Below are 18,958 nucleotides of genomic sequence, written 5' to 3' on the forward strand. Positions count from 1 at the left end.
AGAAATGGAGAGAGAGAGACGTTATAGTTATATTAAATTTTTGTGTGATGAAAGACGATATTTGGTTTAATCGGAAAAGTCACGAGACTTCGCACTGGTCTGTTTGTACTCTTGACTAAATAGTCAATAAATCAATCTGGCATACTCATGTAAGTCATGCATTTGTTGGTGCAAGAAAATTTTCGCAGACTCCATAGGACATGCTATCGCAAAATGAATAACGACATTTGTAAGGGCTGGGCTTTAAGTAAGCCCTGTCAAAAGGCAAAATCATCAACGGTGCCACATCATGCGCTTTCCATCAAGATGAAAGGAACTTGCCACCGTTGATCGATATGGTTCTTTTTCAAGTACTATTCAGTGTTACTCTTGTGTCTTTGTTGATGCTGAGTCAACTTGTAAATGCGTTTCACTTAATTAAGAACAGATACAACTGTTGTTGTACACACTCTCCCGCTTAAGTTTCTACGCTAAGTTGATCATTTTGATAAAATGATTTCTGATAATGGCCCAAAACTTAGGCCGTTGGTTTTGAAGGATCCTTGACACAGAAGAAAATATATTTATACCTCACTTTTACACAGCATCAGCACTCTCTGAGCATGACATGAAGGAGCTTGACACACTAAGTTGGCTGTACTGCTGTATGACGTCATAGATCATAGGATTCATATTTTCACAGTTTGAGAAAAGGCCCAATGAGTTGTCAAATGATTTACTATCCATTGATATTTCCTAGTGATGCATAAACAATTTAAATTAGATAAGAGGAAATGTACTGTTTATGATTTCCGCTGCATTGAGACTCAGTGATGGGTTGACGCTGGCATCGCAAAAATTGGATCTGCTGGAGAAAGGCGTCAAAGGAATTTCAGACGCCAAATGTTGACAGAATTCTTCAATATTAGGCAGAAAATCTTAATAAAATTGCAGACACTGTCCTGCAAGTGACGTGCATTTACAGTGTAAGTTCTGTCCCATCAATATTGGTCCATTCAAGGCGTGGTATGAGCCTCACCTGAAATAAAAAGCAAAACACAGAGAACTCGAATATCAAAGAGAGTGCATGATTCCAATATGAAGCTGCTGTGCGAGTAATTAAGTTAGGATGTGTAGTAAGTGTACTTCATCTTAACCAAAACTTGTTTTTGAAGTGCCTTGAATGTTCGTTTTGTGTGATACATTAAAGTATGATGAAGTTTCAGAGCGTCAACCCGTATTTTACAGTTCTTGTCTTGGGTTTATCAAGGTGATTTCCAAATAATGAGAAGTCTAACATGGATGGTGATGGGTAGACAATATGTTCAAATAAATGAGAGACACTGTATCACACTAAAAGTGACCCAGGTGTTTGTTAGGTAATGTAAAACGAGACAGTACTAGATAACGCTACTGTCCAAGATAATCTGCTGTTAATGTAAATGATAATTTTGTTAGAATAAATATTATTGCCATATTTGTTTTTTCTGCTTTTGTTTTATACATTGTGATCCCTGTTATACAGCAAGTTATGTAAGGTATTTAATTTACTGTGTGCTTTGCTTTGCGGCGTCTGAACGTTTCGGGGAATGAGACAAAGTAAATACGTGAAGAGGATTTAGCTGAGAATTTTAGCTATGAAAGGAGTTAGTGTCGGTAGTTTACGGTACATACCTTGTGGTACCTGGAGGAATAAATGAATCTAAGTTACTGTAGTATGTAATGTGGAGGTACCGTTGCTGATTTGAGTAGTTAGAAAAGCAGTTGCAAGAATTAACATGAGATGAGTGTGTAAGCACTTCATGTATCTGAGTGATACTAATAGGCATTGAGTTAGAGATGCATATTAAGCGCTATGTGTCATTTCAGTCCACATTTTCTTGTAAATATTTCATTATTCTTGAAAACTGTATGTACTGAACTTCTGATGGCTGTGATTTCTTTAAGTGAGTTGGGGAACCTGTGAGGATTAGTTTTCTTGCTATGGATCATTAATTATGTTTTCAATAATTGTGGAGCAATAAGCACATTTGTGGGAGAGATTCTATGTATACAACCAATGATGATGATGACTAGAGTAAGAGGTACTTATTAAAAAAAATCTTACTTACTGCATTCAGATTTGCACTATTTTTATGTTATGAGCAAAGAGACTTGGAAACAACAAGAGACGCTGTTTGGTCACAGAGCTGATAGCATTGTGTATGCAGGGGTTCATGGATGATCCACTAGAGACACACTGACTGATGCCATTCACTTCTACTGAACTGAGAGGGACCTAATAATCACCACAGTCAGGCATCTGCAGAGATTACAGAGACCCTCCAACCTGTGGATGTGGGTACGAATATATACAAGGGATGCACTTCCTGACAGTATAGGATTGTGGCGTGTAGCCAGACAGTAAGGAACATCATAGTCCAGATATATCCTACACCGAGCTGCTACCTTAAGTGAGTGGATGGTGTCCACACACATCGGCGTCTCAAGAAACTAACAGATTGTCCTTTTCTCTACGAATTTCCACAGTCCGTTCACTGTCAGTTGTATCTAATACCACACTTTCAAAAAGTCAAATGCTGCCTAGTTAAAAATAATATAATATTCTTTTGAGTTGCTTCAAAATGATGACTGAATTAAGGTCACCCTTTATTGTAAAATATTTCATTACTTCTTACTTTCTTTCTGTTTTACATGAAACGAATGAATAGATAAAGTTGTTACTGAAATTTAGTTCTGTTGTACTCCTTTTAAAAATAGAATGAATGATTCAGTACCATTCAGATTTGATGTAGGTTTGATGTGATACCACGAACTGTTATTAACATCATCGTGTTAGAACTCAATTTTACCTATTGGTGTAGTACCGGTATGAGTATCAAGCACAAATTCTGGATTCTTTAGATAACTGACCTACAGATTTTTTAATGTTAGTATGCTTTTCCAGCTCAAGCTGTGGCTGTTTAAAAATTATTGTATATAAACAAAGGCAATATCTCGGTCTGCTGTGAGTTTTCAGTTATTTTTTCTAGAACTCAGTTTTTAATTACCTGTTTCAAGTAACTTCTTCATAGTTAGCATAACGTTTGTAATTAATGATGTAATTTGGAATGCCCCTTGTTGCCTCCTCTTGAACATGGTCTAGATGATATCAATTCAGTAAAGGGGAGATGATGAAGGTTGTCTCTTTCATTTTCTTTCCACCTATTTTTATCTTTTCGTTATGTATAATGTTTCACCCGTGGTATATCGGTAGCACCTTTGATTACTAATCAGAAAGTTCTTGGTCCTGGGTTAATAACCCACCAAAGCAGGGCAGAGGAGTGGACAGAGGTTAGGAGCACTCTTTGGCCTTTCGGTGTAAAATTGCTTCTAAAAGCGGAAGAATCAGCAATGATTAACGGCATAAGGATGCAGAAGGCAATGAAAAACACTGCATTAAAGACACATGAGCTGTATTCACAGGACATGCACCCTGTAATAGAAAATTGTCGTGTTGATCTCTCCATTGGCAAAGATTTCGGAATAGCCCCACCTCGGATCTCTGGGAGGTGAGCCTGAGGAAAAGATTGAACAGCCAGTGAAAGGATAGCGTTTTACGAGAGGAGTGTGGAATTCCCGAAGCTTGCATATGGTAGGGAAGCTATAAAATCTGAAAAGAAAAGGCTCAATCTAGATATACCAGGGGTCAGTGAAGTGAAATGGAAAGAAGACAAGGATTTCTGGAGAGATGAGTATGGGGTAATATCAACAGCACCATAAAATGTATAACAGTTGGTTTCGTTATAAATAGTATGGTAGGGCAGAGAGTGTGTTATTGTGAACAGTTCAGTGATAGGTTTATTCTTATCAGAATAGACAGCAAATCAACACCGACAACGGTAGTTCAGATATACATGCCGACGTCTCAAACAGAAGATGAAGCGATAGAGAAAGTACACTCCTGGAAATGGAAAAAAGAACACATTGACACCGGTGTGTCAGACCCACCATACTTGCTCCGGACACTGCGAGAGGGCTGTACAAGCAATGATCACACGCACGGCACAGCGGACACACCAGGAACGGCGGTGTTGGCCGTCGAATGGCGCTAGCTGCGCAGCATTTGTGCACCGCCGCCGTCAGTGTCAGCCAGTTTGCCGTGGCATACGGAGCTCCATCGCAGTCTTTAACACTGGTAGCATGCCGCGACAGCGTGGACGTGAACCGTATGTGCAGTTGACGGACTTTGAGCGAGGGCGTATAGTGGGCATGCGGGAGGCCGGGTGGACGTACCGCCGAATTGCTCAACACGTGGGGCGTGAGGTCTCCACAGTACATCGATGTTGTCGCCAGTGGTCGGCGGAAGGTGCACGTGCCCGTCGACCTGGGACCGGACCGCAGCGACGCACGGATGCACGCCAAGACCGTAGGATCCTACGCAGTGCCGTAGGGGACCGCACCGCCACTTCCCAGCAAATTAGGGACACTGTTGCTCCTGGGGTGTCGGCGAGGACCATTCGCAGCCGTCTCCATGAAGCTGGGCTATGGTCCCGCACAGCGTTAGGCCGTCTTCCGCTCACGCCCCAACATCGTGCAGCCCGCCTCCAGTGGTGTCGCGACAGGCGTGAATGGAGGGACGAATGGAGACGTGTCGTCTTCAGCGATGAGAGTCGCTTCTGCCTTGGTGCCAATGATGGTCGTATGCGTGTTTGGCGCCATGCAGGTGAGCGCCACAATCAGGACTGCATACGACCGAGGCACACAGGGCTAACACCCGGCATCATGGTGTGGGGAGCGATCTCCTACACTGACCGTACACCACTGGTGATCGTCAAAGGGGACACTGAATAGTGCACGGTACATCCAAACCGTCATCGAACCCATCGTTATACCATTCCTAGACCGGCAAGGGAACTTGCTGTTCCAACAGGACAATGCACGTCCGCATGTATCCCGTGCCACCCAACGTGCTCTAGAAGGTGTAAGTCAACTACCCTGGCCAGCAAAATCTCCGGATCTGTCCCCCATTGAGCATGTTTGGGACTGGATGAAGCGTCGTCTCACGCGGTCTGCACGTCCAGCACGAACGCTGGTCCAACTGAGGCGCCAGGTGGAAATGGCATGGCAAGCCGTTCCACAGGACTACATCCAGCATCTCTACGATCGTCTCCATGGGAGAATAGCAGCCTGCATTGCTGCGAAAGGTGGATATACACTGTACTAGTGCCGACATTGTGCGTGCTCTGTTGCCTGTGTCTATGTGCCTGTGGTTCTGTCAGTGTGATCATGTGATGTATCTGACCCCAGGAATGTGTCAATAAAGTTTCCCCTTCCTGGGACAATGAATTCACGGTGTTCTTATTTCAATTTCCAGGAGTGTATATGACGATATTGAAAGAGAAATACAGTACGGAAACTGGAGATGAAAATCTAATAGTCATAGGGGCTGGAATGCAGTAGAAGGGGAAGGAGTAAAAGAAAAGTTTACAGGAAAATACGGGCTTGTAACAAGGAATGAGAGAGGAGCAAGACTAATCGAGTTCTATAATAAATTTTAGCTAATAATAGCGAATACTCTCTTCAACAATCAGAAGAGGATCATATATATTTGTAAAATGCCGGGTGACACGGGAAGGTAGATTGCATCATGGTCAGACAAAGATTCCGATATCGGATTCTGGATTGTAAGGCGTACCCAGGAGCAGATATATCCTCATATCACCATATAGTAGTGATGAAAAGTAGATTGAAGTTTAAGAGACTAGTCAGGAAGAATAAATGCACAAACACCTGGAATACGGAAGTCCTAAAGAAAGACGAGATACGCTCGAAGTTCTGTAAGGCAAGAACGACAAGAGCGACTAGCTCAGTAGGCAGTACTCTAATAAGGGCAATCACAGAAGTTGGAAAGAAAAACTTGGGTACAAAGAATGCAACTGCGAAGAAACCATGTTTAACAGAAGGAATACTACAGTTGGTGGATGAAGCAAGGAAGTACAAAAATATTCAGAGAAATTCAGGAATACAAAAATAAAAGTCGCTGAGGAATAAAATAAATAGGAAGTTCAGGGAAGGTAGACGAAATCGCTGGATGAAAAATGTGAAGAAACCGAAAAAGAAATGATTGTCGGAAGGACTGACACCGCGTGTACGAAAGTGAAAATAGCATTTGATGAAATTAAAAGCAAAGGTGATAACATCAAGAGTGCTACGGGAATTCCACTGTTAAATGCAGAGCAGAGAGCGGATAGGTGGAAAGAGTACTCTGAAGGCCTCTATGAGGGGGAAGAACTGTCTGATGTGATAGAAGAAGAAACATGACTATATTTAGAAGAGATATGGGATCCAGTATTAGAATCAGACTTTAAGCGAGCTTTGGAGGACCTAAGATCAAATCAGGCAGAAGGGATGGATAACGTTCCATCAGAATTTCAAAAATCATTTGACGAAGAGGCAACAAAACGACTACTCACTTTGGTGTGTATAATGTATTAGTCTGGCGACACACCATCTGCCTTTCGGAAAAATATCATCCACACAATTCTGAAGACTGCAAGAGCTGACAATTGTGAGAATTCTCGCAAATCAGATTAACAGTTCAACCATCCATGTTGCTGAAAGAATAATATGCAGAATAATGGAAAAAGATTGAAAATGTGTATATGACGATGATTTTGGCTTTAGGAAAGGTAAAAACGCCAAAAGGCAATTCCGACGTTGCGGTTGATAGTGGAATCGAGACTGAAGAAAAATCAAAACACATTAATAGGATTTTTCCACACGGAAAAAGCGTTCGAAAATTTAAATTGGTGCAGTATGCCCCAAAATCTGAGAAAAATAGGTGTAAGCTATAGGGAGAGACAGGAAATATACAATATGTACAATAATACGAGTGCTCGGATTAGAAAGGGTGCAAGACAGGGATGTAGTCTTTCACCCCTGCTGTTCAATCTGTGCATCGAAGATGCAATTATATAAATAAAAGATTCAGGAATGGAATTAAGACTCAACATCGAAGCATATCGATGATAGGATTCGCTGATGAGAAAGCTATCCTGAGTGAAAGTGGAGAAGAATTACATGATCTGCTGAATGTAATGAACAGTCTAATGAATACAGAATATGGATGGAGAGCAATTCGAGGAAAGACGAAAGTAATGAAAAATGAGAACAGCGAGAAACTTATCATCAGGACTGATGGTTATGAAGCAGATGAAGTAAAGGAATTTTGCTACCTGGGCGGCAAAATAATGACGGACGGAGCAAGGAGGAAATCGAAAGCAGGCTAGCACTGGTGAAAAGGGCATTCCTGGCCACGAGAAGTCTACTAGTATCAAACATAGGCTTTAATTTGAGGAAGAAATTTCTGAGAATGTACATTTGGAGCACAGCATTGTATGGTGATGAAACATGGACAGTAGGAAAACCAGAGTAGAAGAAAATCGAAGCATTTGAGATGTTTTGCTAAAGAAGAATGTCGAAAGTTAGGTGGACTGGTAAGGTAAGGAATGAGGAGGTTCTGTGCACAATCGGCGAGTAGAGTAATATGTGGAAAACACTGAGAAGGTGAAGGGACAGGATGATAGGACATCTGTTAAGATATCAGGGAATGACTTTCATGATGCTACAGGAAGCTGTAGAGGGCAAAAACTGTAGGACAGGGCAGAGATTGGAATGCATACAGCAAATAACTCAGGACGTAGGTTGCAAGTGCTACTCTTTGTTGAAGAAGTTGGCACAGGAGAGGTTACCAATGGTTCTGATTCTCGTTCTTCTTATTACTAGTGTAACGTTGCATTAGAGACAGTATTTGAAGGAGCCTACTGTTGTGATGAAATTACTTTGGTTGACAGACATTCGTGGTACTGAATGGTTTGTACAATGCGCAAGACTACCAGTAAGATCCAAATTATTTACTGTCGTTAATTGTATATTACCATCTGACCTGAGTGAGGTAATGTGGCCGGCCGTTGTGACCAAGCGGTTCTAGGCGCTTCAGTCTGGAACAGCACTGCTGCTGCGGCCGAAGGTTCGAATCCTGCCTCGGACATGGATGTGTGTGATGTCCTTGGGTCGTTTAGGTTTAAGTAGTTCTAAGTCTTGGGGACTGATGTCCTCAGATGTTAAGTCCTATAGTGCTTAGAACCATTTGAACCAACCTCATCCTAGCATCACAGTCTTCCGGTCACACCGAGTGGATGAAGTGGGGTTTCCACGGTCTCCAGTTGACAAAACACAAGCGTTTTACAGTTTTGATGTGACATAGCAATATGTGAGGGCAGTTTTTTGTAGTTTTGCTGTAACATGTAGATGTAGGGAGCAATTTAAAATTGGTGCAAATCTGCTGTAACATGGCTGTGTATGGGCATTTTGTTACCATTTGCTGTAAAATGGTGATGCATGGGATGAAATGTCATGTAGTTTTTGTTGAGCGATAGCTTAAGTTAGCATTATCGGCAGAAGATTTTGTACTGCAAGGTAAAGTTACTAGCCTAGCATGATTTTAAAAGTAGCTACGAGAGGATATTTGAAAGATAGCAAGTCTCGTTTATTACTATAGTTTCCACTGTGTGACAATGTAAGACAGTCCTAGACAAGTACACTTTAACGTGTTAGCTAAATCAGTAGTAATCCATGTGTGTTCTTTAATATTAGAAAACAAATGTTTACGTAGTTACATTAAAGACAGAGACAATTGTATTTTGGTGCTAAGATGGTCTTTTCGTTTGCGATCAGAGATCTGTAATTACTACTTCATATCACGATAAGCAACCTATGTGTTTTTTTGTACTTGAAATCTGCATGTGTTTTGGTAAATAATTTTTTTTAGTCCAATTTTCGTATTTTCAGAATATAGAGCTAGCCCCTGTGTGGAAATATGTTCTTCATATTCTTTTGTTTTCATTTTGTATACAACGAATTACGAAGTTACATTTACATATTACGAAACTATGAGGTTAAATGATACATTGCATTAAATATCTAAATAAAATACGCCCTGTTTAGTGTGCTTTTCTGTGCTAAAATGTCAGAAAATGTATTGTTGGTGGATAATCAGCTACCACAGGTACGTTCATTACCAAAGGTAACAAAAATTTAGCTTCATTTCAGTCAGTCAATAAGGGTTTTTAAATTTTCTTGATGCATCATCATCTTCCCCTCCTAAAATAGTGTACGTTAAGCTTTTCTTGTACACAGCCTCATTTAGGCTAGGACGAAATGTCAACTGACCACTTAGCGTGTAAATTCAGTCACATGCGTTTATTAGATAATTTATAGGTGGACATAGGGTTTTAACACTTAATTTGAGAGTTCACAGTCATGCTTTGGCATCAAGTGACACTTGACATAAAGAGTGTGTGTGTGTGTGTGTGTGTGTGTGTGTGTGTGTGTGTGTGTGTGTGTGTGTGTGTGTCGCTAACATTTTTTGACATCGGTATGAGACATGAAAATACTGCCAGTTATACCCTTCATGTATTTTGACAGACAATTTAGATCAAAAGTAACATCGTGACACCCGACGTTTAAGTTGTGTTGCTGATAAATATTACGTATTTTTGATAAGTAATACAGAGGTAAAGAGACTCAGTTACACCTGCTGCATATATTTGGCATACAGTTAGGTGTATAAATAACATCGTTTCTGTGTTCACATAGCCGGCCGGTGTAGCCGAGCGGTTCTAGGCGCTTCAGTCTGAAACCGCGCGACCGCTACGGTCGCAGGTTCGAATCGTGCCTCGGGCATGGATGCGTGTGACGTCCTTTGGTTAGTTAGGTTTAAGTAGTTCTAAGTTCTAGGGGACTGATGACCTCGAATGTTAAGTCTCATAGTGCACAGAGCCATTTGAACCATTTTTTTTGTGTTCACATGCTTTTGATAAGCAACACAGACAATTCGAACGTAGAAATATTTAATTTGTTGCTCCATTGGGCCTTACACCAAGTGTGGCACTATCACTGACAAGTACAACCTAAATTGTAAATTAGGTCATTAGTTTCATGCCAATATCTTTCTGAATTTTTGATAAATAATTGAATGCTTGTTAACATGATAGCAGTTTACGCAAAATTGAGGTGAATCTTATGTATTTTTGACAAATAGTAACACACACATGAAAATACTATATATTACACCTTTACTGTTGACATTTTTTATGTATTTTTCTTGTAAATAATTCAGATACTTTTGTACATGGCGACAATTTACGCAAGTGCAGATTCGTCAGGTACTTCTGTACGTGGCCAAAATGTTGGCAACATACTAATAGACCTGTTTCGTTTTTGTGTCTAGTAAAATACTGGGATACGATTGGGAGAGGTGTGTGTGTGTGTGTGTGTGTGTGTGTGTGTGTGTGTGTGACTGCTGACACTGCATCCCACCCTCCAGCACTTAGACAACCCACACATTTGACATCATGCATACAGAACTGAGACATTTGCATGCCGATGTGATGTGTTAGGGATCCAGGGCAGTCGAACTGTGCCAAACTATACTTATGTCAGAAGTGGGTTTGCTGCTGAAAAAAGCAATAAGATATGGTATGATTTTAAAATAAGGCAGAAATAAAAAAAATGTCTGGGAATAAAAAGGAGAATAACAACATAACAACGAAGTTGATAGGAAAACACCTATACAGGGTTATTACAAATGATTGAAGCGATTTCACAGCTCTACAATAACTTTATTATTTGAGATATTTTCACAATGCTTTGCACACACATACAAAAACTCAAAGTTTTTTTAGGCATTCACAAATGTTCGATATGTACCCCTTTAGTGATTCGGCATACATCAAGCCGATAATCAAGTTCCTCCCACACTCGGCGCAGCATGTCCCCATCAATGAGTTCGAAAGCTTCGTTGATGCGAGCTCGCAGTTCTGGCACGTTTCTTGGTAGTGGAGGTTTAAACACTGAATCTTTCACATAACCCCACAGAAAGAAATCGCATGGGTTTAAGTCGGGAGAGCGTGGAGGCCATGACATGAATTGCTGATCATGATCTCCACCACGACCGATCCATCGGTTTTCCAATCTCCTGTTTAAGAAATGCCGAACATCATGATGGAAGTGCGGTGGAGCACCACCCTGTTGAAAGATGAAGTCGGCGCTGTCGGTCTCCAGTTCTGGCATGAGCCAATTTTCCGCGGGCTACGCGTGAAACTTGCCCGCACGCGTTCAACCGTTTCTTCGCTCACTGCAGGCCGACCCGTTGATTCCCCTTACAGAGGCATCCAGAAGCTTTAAACTGCGCATACCATCGCCGAATGGAGTTAGCAGTTGGTGGATCTTTGTTGAACTTCGTGCTGAAGTGTCTTTGCATTATTATGACTGACTGATGTGAATGCATTTCAAGCACGACATACGCTTTCTCGGCTCCTGTCACCATTTTGTCTCACTGCGCTCTCGAGCGCTCTGACGGCAGAAACCTGAAGTGCGGCTTCAGCCGAACAAAACTTTGAGTTTTTCTACGTGTCTGTAGTGTGCCGTGACCATATGTCAATGAATGGAGCTACGGTGAATTTATGAAATAGCTTCAATCATTTGTAATAGCCCTGTATTTTGCGGTCTCCAACTATTGGAGATCCAGGTCTCATGTATTTTCATTTGGCGCTAGTTCTACTAATGTAAGAGGTAAGCTGGTGCGACCATGTACCATAACCCAGAGCAAAATTTGGGCTTACACATTCTGACGTGGGTTTCTTGTAATTAAATCAAGCTACGCTAAACAAATAGTTACTTTAAAAACGTACTGTCAGTAAGTACCTTCTTCGTCTTACTGGAGCCAAGCTGCCGTTCTAGCATTGCAGCCAACATGATATTAGACTAACAAGTACGAGGTAGTATTGGTTACGAGGACAATATCTCATTGCTACATGTAAAAGTAAAAGACATCAGTGAAAAAGTTCAGATATAATTTCGACTGACTCAACTTTACTCTGTTGCCACTTATGTTGAATTGGTTGGTACATTTTTAGTACTAAATTTCATGCGTTTTTGACAGGTGGTGTGTGCTCATTGTTTTGAAAGTTTACCTCTGTTTGCAGGGCTTCTGACTGGACCATTACTGAAGAAATTCTCGATTCGTCAAGTGTCTGTCGGCGGGGGACTGCTGACTGTGGCTGGCATGATCCTCACGAGTTTCGCAAACTCGTTCACCTACATTATCATTACATACAGTTTGTTAGTAGGTCAGTGATATGGACTTTATTCTCCCCTAATATCATAGCTTTGAGCGTCTGTGTTGAAGCTCCTGACTGTATATATTTTATAGCTTCTAAGTATCTGCATCTCCATTTCATTCACTTTTCCTACTGTTCCTATTCCAACATTCTTCACTTATTTTCGTCTTTCGTTCTACTTTCTCTTTTTTACCTGTGTTGTTGGCCTAATGACTGTAAATGTTACTTATGATAAAGGGATTTTGTTTGAGTAAATGCTAAGATAATGTCAGGGTTTTGGTCTTATCTTAATATGGCTTTACAGGGGGATTTAACTTTCTTGAATTAGGAATATCTCATCGGGAGTATTTGTCTACATAGCAAAAAATTGAAGTATCAGAGGTCAACACATTGCCGCTGACGTAACGTATCTATACTTCGTAATATATTCTTTAAGTGTTAGCGCTATGCACCCGCCAGGTTAGCCCAGGGCGATAATGCGTTGCTTCCTGGACCCGGTTAGGCGCGCTGGTCCCAGTTCGAATCCGCCCAGCGCATTAACGTCGAGGGCCGGTGTGCTGGCCAGCCTCGATGTGGTTTTTAGGCTGTTTTCCACATCCCACTAGGTGAATGCCTCAGTTACACGACTCGCAGACATTTGCAAAACGTTCGCACTATTTCATGTCTTAAACTAGATACAGCTGGGGTTCACTATTTCCGTCCCAGGGTGGTGGGGGTGGGCGGTATAGGGTGGCGACAGGAAGAGCATCTGGCCACCCTCTGACACTAATATCGCAAAATCCATTGTAACAAGGTCGCACCCGTGCTGAAGTGAGACAAAGGCCCAAAGAAAATGAAGAGTTATGCCAAGACTGTATGTGCATGATTGTTTCTTTTAAAATAAAAAATACTTCGTAGTGCTATGCTTAAGCTAAAATTTATCTCTAGTTCCTATCTTCATTCAGACAGATGACAGTCTCATGAAACTGGATTAATCTTTTTCAAACACCATGTACATTTTGTCGTAGTTTCTTTAAAGGCCACAGCTTATGTCCCTCCCCTATTCCTGCCCAACCTAGCTCGTGCTTTTTTTTTAACAACCCTGTTCTCCGTGGCGCATCAGACTCGTGTTTTAATTGCTATTCTTCTGCATAGGTCTGGGTAGCGGTCTCGTCGCACCGTCTGGTTTCCTGGCCGTCAAGGCCTACTTCGTGAAGTACCGCGGGCGCGCCGTCAGCTTGTCCATGGCGGGCGGCAACGTGGTCCTGATGGTGATGCCGCACGTGGTGCGGCTGCTGCTCGACAACTACGGCTTCCTCGGCGCCATGTTGGTCTTCAGTGGCGTGTCGATGCATGGGCCCTTGGGCAGCCTCCTCTTCCATCCGCTCGAGTGGCACGCCAAGCGCAGACCAATCGCCAGCGAGCTGAGGCCGCTGCAGGGTGAAGTCCAGGAAGGTGCGGACAAGTCTGGTACCGAAGCTGGGAATCCTCAGGAGCGGAGGACGAGGCGGCGCACCTCATCGGCCTCACTGGCCACCTCTGAGTTCGGGGATGTGAGTGACGCGGTACCTGATGACCGCGCCAGGCGGCGGCCTGTCACCAGCGAAGAGGATGGAAATGTCAACCAAGAGGGTGAGCACCACGCCAGTAAGATGATAACTCAGTCAACTGTATGAAGTTGCTTGTTGTATCCACAAGGGGACTGGCCCTCTTCGATTTTACTGGTGCACGAATAATCTGAAGCCGAGTGCAGGGACATCTATTTCCAAAAGCAGTTGCAGTGTTGCTGCCGAACATTATACTTAAATATTGTTCAATTATAATGAATAAGAATCCGTATGATAATATCAGTCACACGCAAAACTGTGTCGCCAATAGCAATGTCGTGTGTGTGTGTGTGTGTGTGTGTGTGTGTGTGTGTCTCAACATCTCCTCCTAAACCACTGGACCGATTTCGATCAAACTTGGCACACACATCCCTTACACTCCTCTGCAGAGTGAAAAATTTCATTCTGGAATTACCCAACACTGTCAGGCAACAGTTGCTGTGGGGATAAGAAACACCTACTAATGATTGTTCATGAGATACCACGCCATAAACAACAAATGCGTGGAAAACTGTCCCATTATGCATGAGGTACAAATTTGTTTCTTCTTTCCTACTCACTCCATTCACAACATACTTCGCAGACAGTATCCATATATGACGGTGAATATGCTTAAACAATTATATTGCTGTACGACAGATAGTTCAACAGATATGACGTCGTAAACACCGAGGCATCTGAAACTTGCCGCATCATACATGTAGTTTTAGTAATGTATCTTAATTCTTTGCTACTAAGACGCTCCTACAGTCGAGTCAGCTTAAGGAAATGCCTGACACCTGGCAGCGCTTTTGACAGCTTTCAAATGCAAAGCGCAAACGGCTGTAGGCGAGTACGATAGCCGCCTGCAGAGCTATCAAGAGGCGTCGCCATACAGACGTTTACGAAATCGCGTGGTAGACAGGCGAAGCAGCTGCGCCCAGCATACAGAACCTGTCTGGGATCATGTTTCTTATTCTGGATCCTGGTCTCTCACAAAATTTTACGTTATGCATATTTCTTTCTAGTGGTGTTCCATTATTTCAAAGGCTTTTAACGAAAACATAGACAAGAAATTTTTTCGTTATTCCACTAAAAATACGGTTATTTTTTTGTTTTTATTGCTAATAGAAAATTGGCAAAATGAATACCCCTGCAATATCAGGTTTGCCAGCTGTTTCTTAAGATCTGAACTTTCGTGTTTCAATTAAATTTTATCTTGGCGACGATTCGTTATGCGACTTAGAACAGCACTGCAATATTTTTCGTGGTTCTTAAAAACTTCTGACTCCAAATTTTCATAGTAGTTGAGCGCAATGAAATCGAAATACCTGGAGTCTATTACTATCTTTTTCCAATATTTTTCGTATTAATTTTCAGAGTGAAAATTAACAATTGAACGTCACTTCCCTTTTGTTAACTGTGGCACACTAGTAGACTTCAGAATCTTGAAAAACTCTACAAAATTTATTGAATAAACTACAATTCAAATAACTTTTTTTTTTCATCCAGGTCTTGTATTCGTGATTTATTTACAAAAATGTCAACACATTGAATACTTTAACTTCATAACAACTCGATAAGGACATGATGATAACTTGATAGAAGCTCGTACAGATGTGGCTGAACGTATATTAAGCGGATCGTAACCAGTCGCTGCCAGAAATTGGGCTATCGTTGGAGACTCTGAGGCACCAGAGGTTCTCCCGTAATCCGATAGCGACAGTTACAGCGAACGGCATCGCCCAACCGCTGACGGCACGGCAGCAACGCCCCCTGCGCTGACGCCGCCATCCGCGCTTTGTGTGGATCAGAAGTGTGAAGAGAACAGCCGACTGCACCTCAACCAGTTCGTCACCAGTCGACTTCGTGCGAGTTCTTACCCAGTTCTTACGAAGCTGTAGTCGAGCTGCTGTACTGCTCCAGTATAGAGTAGTTCAGTATCGTCTCCGTGCTGAAGTAACTTTCTCCACGGAAGTCGAACCTCCACAGTGTTGTCTTAGTACAGACGTAACTCTCCCCCCTGAAGTCATACCTCAGAGCTGACCTCCAGACCAGATAAACTTGTGTCAGCTTTTACAAAGTGAAATTGAAGATGGAAGTTGGTTGTGAATATGAAATTTGTGACAATGGCAATGAATTCTTGAAAAACCAAAATGAAAACTTCTCTTAATGTTTACGCAGTCTATGTCTGACTTCAAAAGAGTGTGATGGTTGTTGGGAAGTCAGTGAATGCAGACAGCTCAGTCGCTATGGCAGGAACTTCAGTTGCAACAAGTGGATGTTCTCCAGGAATATCTGTGCAAAGAAAGACATTAAGTACAGTACAGACAAACGAAATATGAAATGTATTGTGGAAGAAAGGAGAGGTGAACCATGTAGAGAAGCTTTACCAGATGACATATAACGGCATGACTTCGTTTTATATTTCCTCCAGACATTTTGGAGTTGATATCGGGAGAACCTACTCTTTATAGTATCCAAATGAATTTGGCTAAGACCTGCAATGCTACTGTAGAAGATATTTCGAAGTTTTTTAGGTGTCTGTATTCTCTCTTCTGTTGTAGCATTGAACTATATGAGAATGTGTTTCTGAAGTGTTGTACGCCCATTAATTGTATAAGACGGTATTACTATCAACAAATTTCAGCTAGCGAGGTGTTTCTTGTACTTCCTAGACAATTTATCAAATACCGGTACACAAGACAGCCAGAAATAGATGCGATGTATTTTTATATATCTGAATGAAAGATTTGGTTCAATTCCAACGGAAGAGTCATTGACTATAGATGAACAGATGTATGCTATTAAAGCCAGGCACCATCTGTTTATGCCAGGTAAACCACATAAATATGATTATGTGGTGTATGTGGGTATGCCTACAATGTGGAAATGTATGCAAGACGTGAACACGAATGGCATAAGAATCTTGCGGCTCTTGATCTTGTTGTGGTTGCTAAATTATGCTGGAACGTACTAGAGAATGTAAATCACAAAGTTTACTTCGATAATTACCATACATCAAGACTTGCATGTGAATTTCAAAGAGGAATAGAACAATAATTCCAGTGTCAGTGGCTGCGTTCTGCCTCAGAACTCAAGCACCAGCCCTACGGACATCATGCTTTTGGCGACGAGATTCTTTTGACCATTTCATCTTTTTAGGAAATTGCTTTGTTCCAATAATCGATGTTATTGATATTGCGATCGCCGCCACTTCCCAGACTCTGGCCTTCGGCTGGCTGCTAATAATGACCTGCACTGCCAAATGCCTCGTCCGTAGATAAGCGCAGGATCCATTGTCACAGACTCGTGTGGTCGACGTGTAACAAACAGAAATATAAGAATATATGTCTGAACAACTAATGGTTTCTTAACTGACGTTTCTCAGGCAGGAAACGTCAGCGCTCAATCGGTTGATACTTTGTGACAATACACAGTTCCACAAAATTCTCGGAAAAAATAGAAAAAAATCGTCTTTGAAGATTGGGAGATATCTCGGCACTGTGAAACACAAAATATTCTCACTCTATTAAAATAATCGTTGGCAGCTTAAGGTACGCCGTAAAGATACTGTATTGGTAGGCTAATAACAGCTTTTTTAAAAATTTCTAGTTTAATTTAACATTTGTTAACAAGTGGAAATTCAAAGTAAAGTACTCATTAATTATTTTAACAAAAATAAGATCTCATTATTTTAATTACAGGTCTATGAAACTGAAATTTGATACAGAATGGAAATGTGCTATTTTTAAGTGAAACAGTTGTATTGATGAATAATACTGTTTAAAATCTACAAACAAAACAGTAATTCATTTAATATAAGTGTGACGTAAAGTCACACAGGAGGCAGGCGACCATTATTATAACCAGTAGTTCTGCTTTCAAGCTGACTGGGTCCCAGTGTTAAAAGTCAAACACCTTGCAAGGAGCGACTTTATTGCTCATATCACGTGTTTCGGAATTTATCCGTCATCAAACATCCATGAGCGATTTATGCAAGTAGATGTGGCGTTTCAAGTTGTATGTGAAACAGTCTACGAATGTTTTTCACATACAGCTTGGAACACCGTATCTGCGTGCAGCAATCGCTATAGGAATTTGTTGGTGGATAAATTCCGAAACACGTCATCTGAAAAATAGTCATTCCGTGTCTGATGTTTTACTTTTAGCGTCGAAACCCAGCCATTCTGAATTCAGAGCTACTGATTAGTAATATATTTTCTATTAGATGATTCGAGTTTTGTACCGAATTAATTTCTTCATAGTTGCATTTTCATGCAGTTACTAATTTTAAAAAAAATGAGTTACTTTGTATAAAAGGATTGAATATATTCGTGCAATAACCAGATACGTTCAGTTCTTACCTATAATAAGGTTTTACTGCCTTCGCGTGTTCAGAAGTGCAACCCTTCCGCAAATTCCTGCAGATTCTAATGCTGGGCCATCGACAAGTGTCAGCGTGCGAACCATTCAGCGAAACATCATGAATATGGGCTTTCGGAGACGAAGGCCTACTTGTGTACCCTTGATGACTGCACGACACAGTTTTACGCCTTGCCTGGGCCCGTCAACACCGACAACGGACTGTTGATGACTGGAAACACTTTCTCTGGTCGGACGAGTCTTGTTTCAAATTGCATCGAGCGGATGGACGTGTGTGGGTATGGAGAGAACCCAATGAATCCATGGACCCTGCAAGTCAGCAGGGATCTGTTAAGCTGCTAGAGGCTCTGTAATGGTGTGGGGCGTGTGCAGCTGGAGTGATATGGAACCCCTGATACTTCGGGATACGATTCTGACGGGTGACACGTACGTAGGCATCCTATCTGATCGCCTGTATCCATTGATGTCCATTGTGAATTCCGGCCGACTTGGCCAATTCCAGCGACACCCCATACGTTCCGAATTGCTACAGGGTGGCTCCAGGAACACGCTTCTGAGTTTAAATATTTCCACTGACTGCCAAACACTCCAGACATGACCGAGCGAGGTGGCGCAGCGGTTAGCACACTGGACTCGCAATCGGGAGGACGACGGTTCAATCCCATCTCCAGCCATCCTGATTTAGGTTTTCCGTGATTTCCCTAAATCGTTTCAGGCAAATGCTGGGATGCTTCCTTTGATAGGGCACGGCCGATTTCCTTCCCCATCCTTCCCTAACCCGAGCTTGTGCTCCGTCTCTAATGACCTCGTTGTCAATGGGATGTTAAAAAAAGAACTCCAGACATGAACGTTATTGAGCATATC

General features: G+C 41.8%; 1 protein-coding gene across 2 annotated transcripts in view; it reads left to right on the forward strand.

The window, feature by feature from the left end:
- Positions 1-18,958, forward strand: part of LOC126191148 (monocarboxylate transporter 1-like) — a 161,313-nt gene that overhangs the window by 116,430 nt on the left and 25,925 nt on the right. For both annotated transcript variants that reach the window (XM_049931902.1, XM_049931903.1), the window contains exons 4-5: positions 12,009-12,152; positions 13,278-13,754. In XM_049931902.1, the coding sequence (XP_049787859.1) occupies positions 12,009-12,152; positions 13,278-13,754 (621 nt within the window). The remainder of the gene's footprint in view (positions 1-12,008; positions 12,153-13,277; positions 13,755-18,958) is intronic.

This window comes from Schistocerca cancellata, chromosome 6 (assembly GCF_023864275.1).
Source record: "Schistocerca cancellata isolate TAMUIC-IGC-003103 chromosome 6, iqSchCanc2.1, whole genome shotgun sequence".
NCBI lineage: Eukaryota > Metazoa > Arthropoda > Insecta > Orthoptera > Acrididae > Schistocerca > Schistocerca cancellata.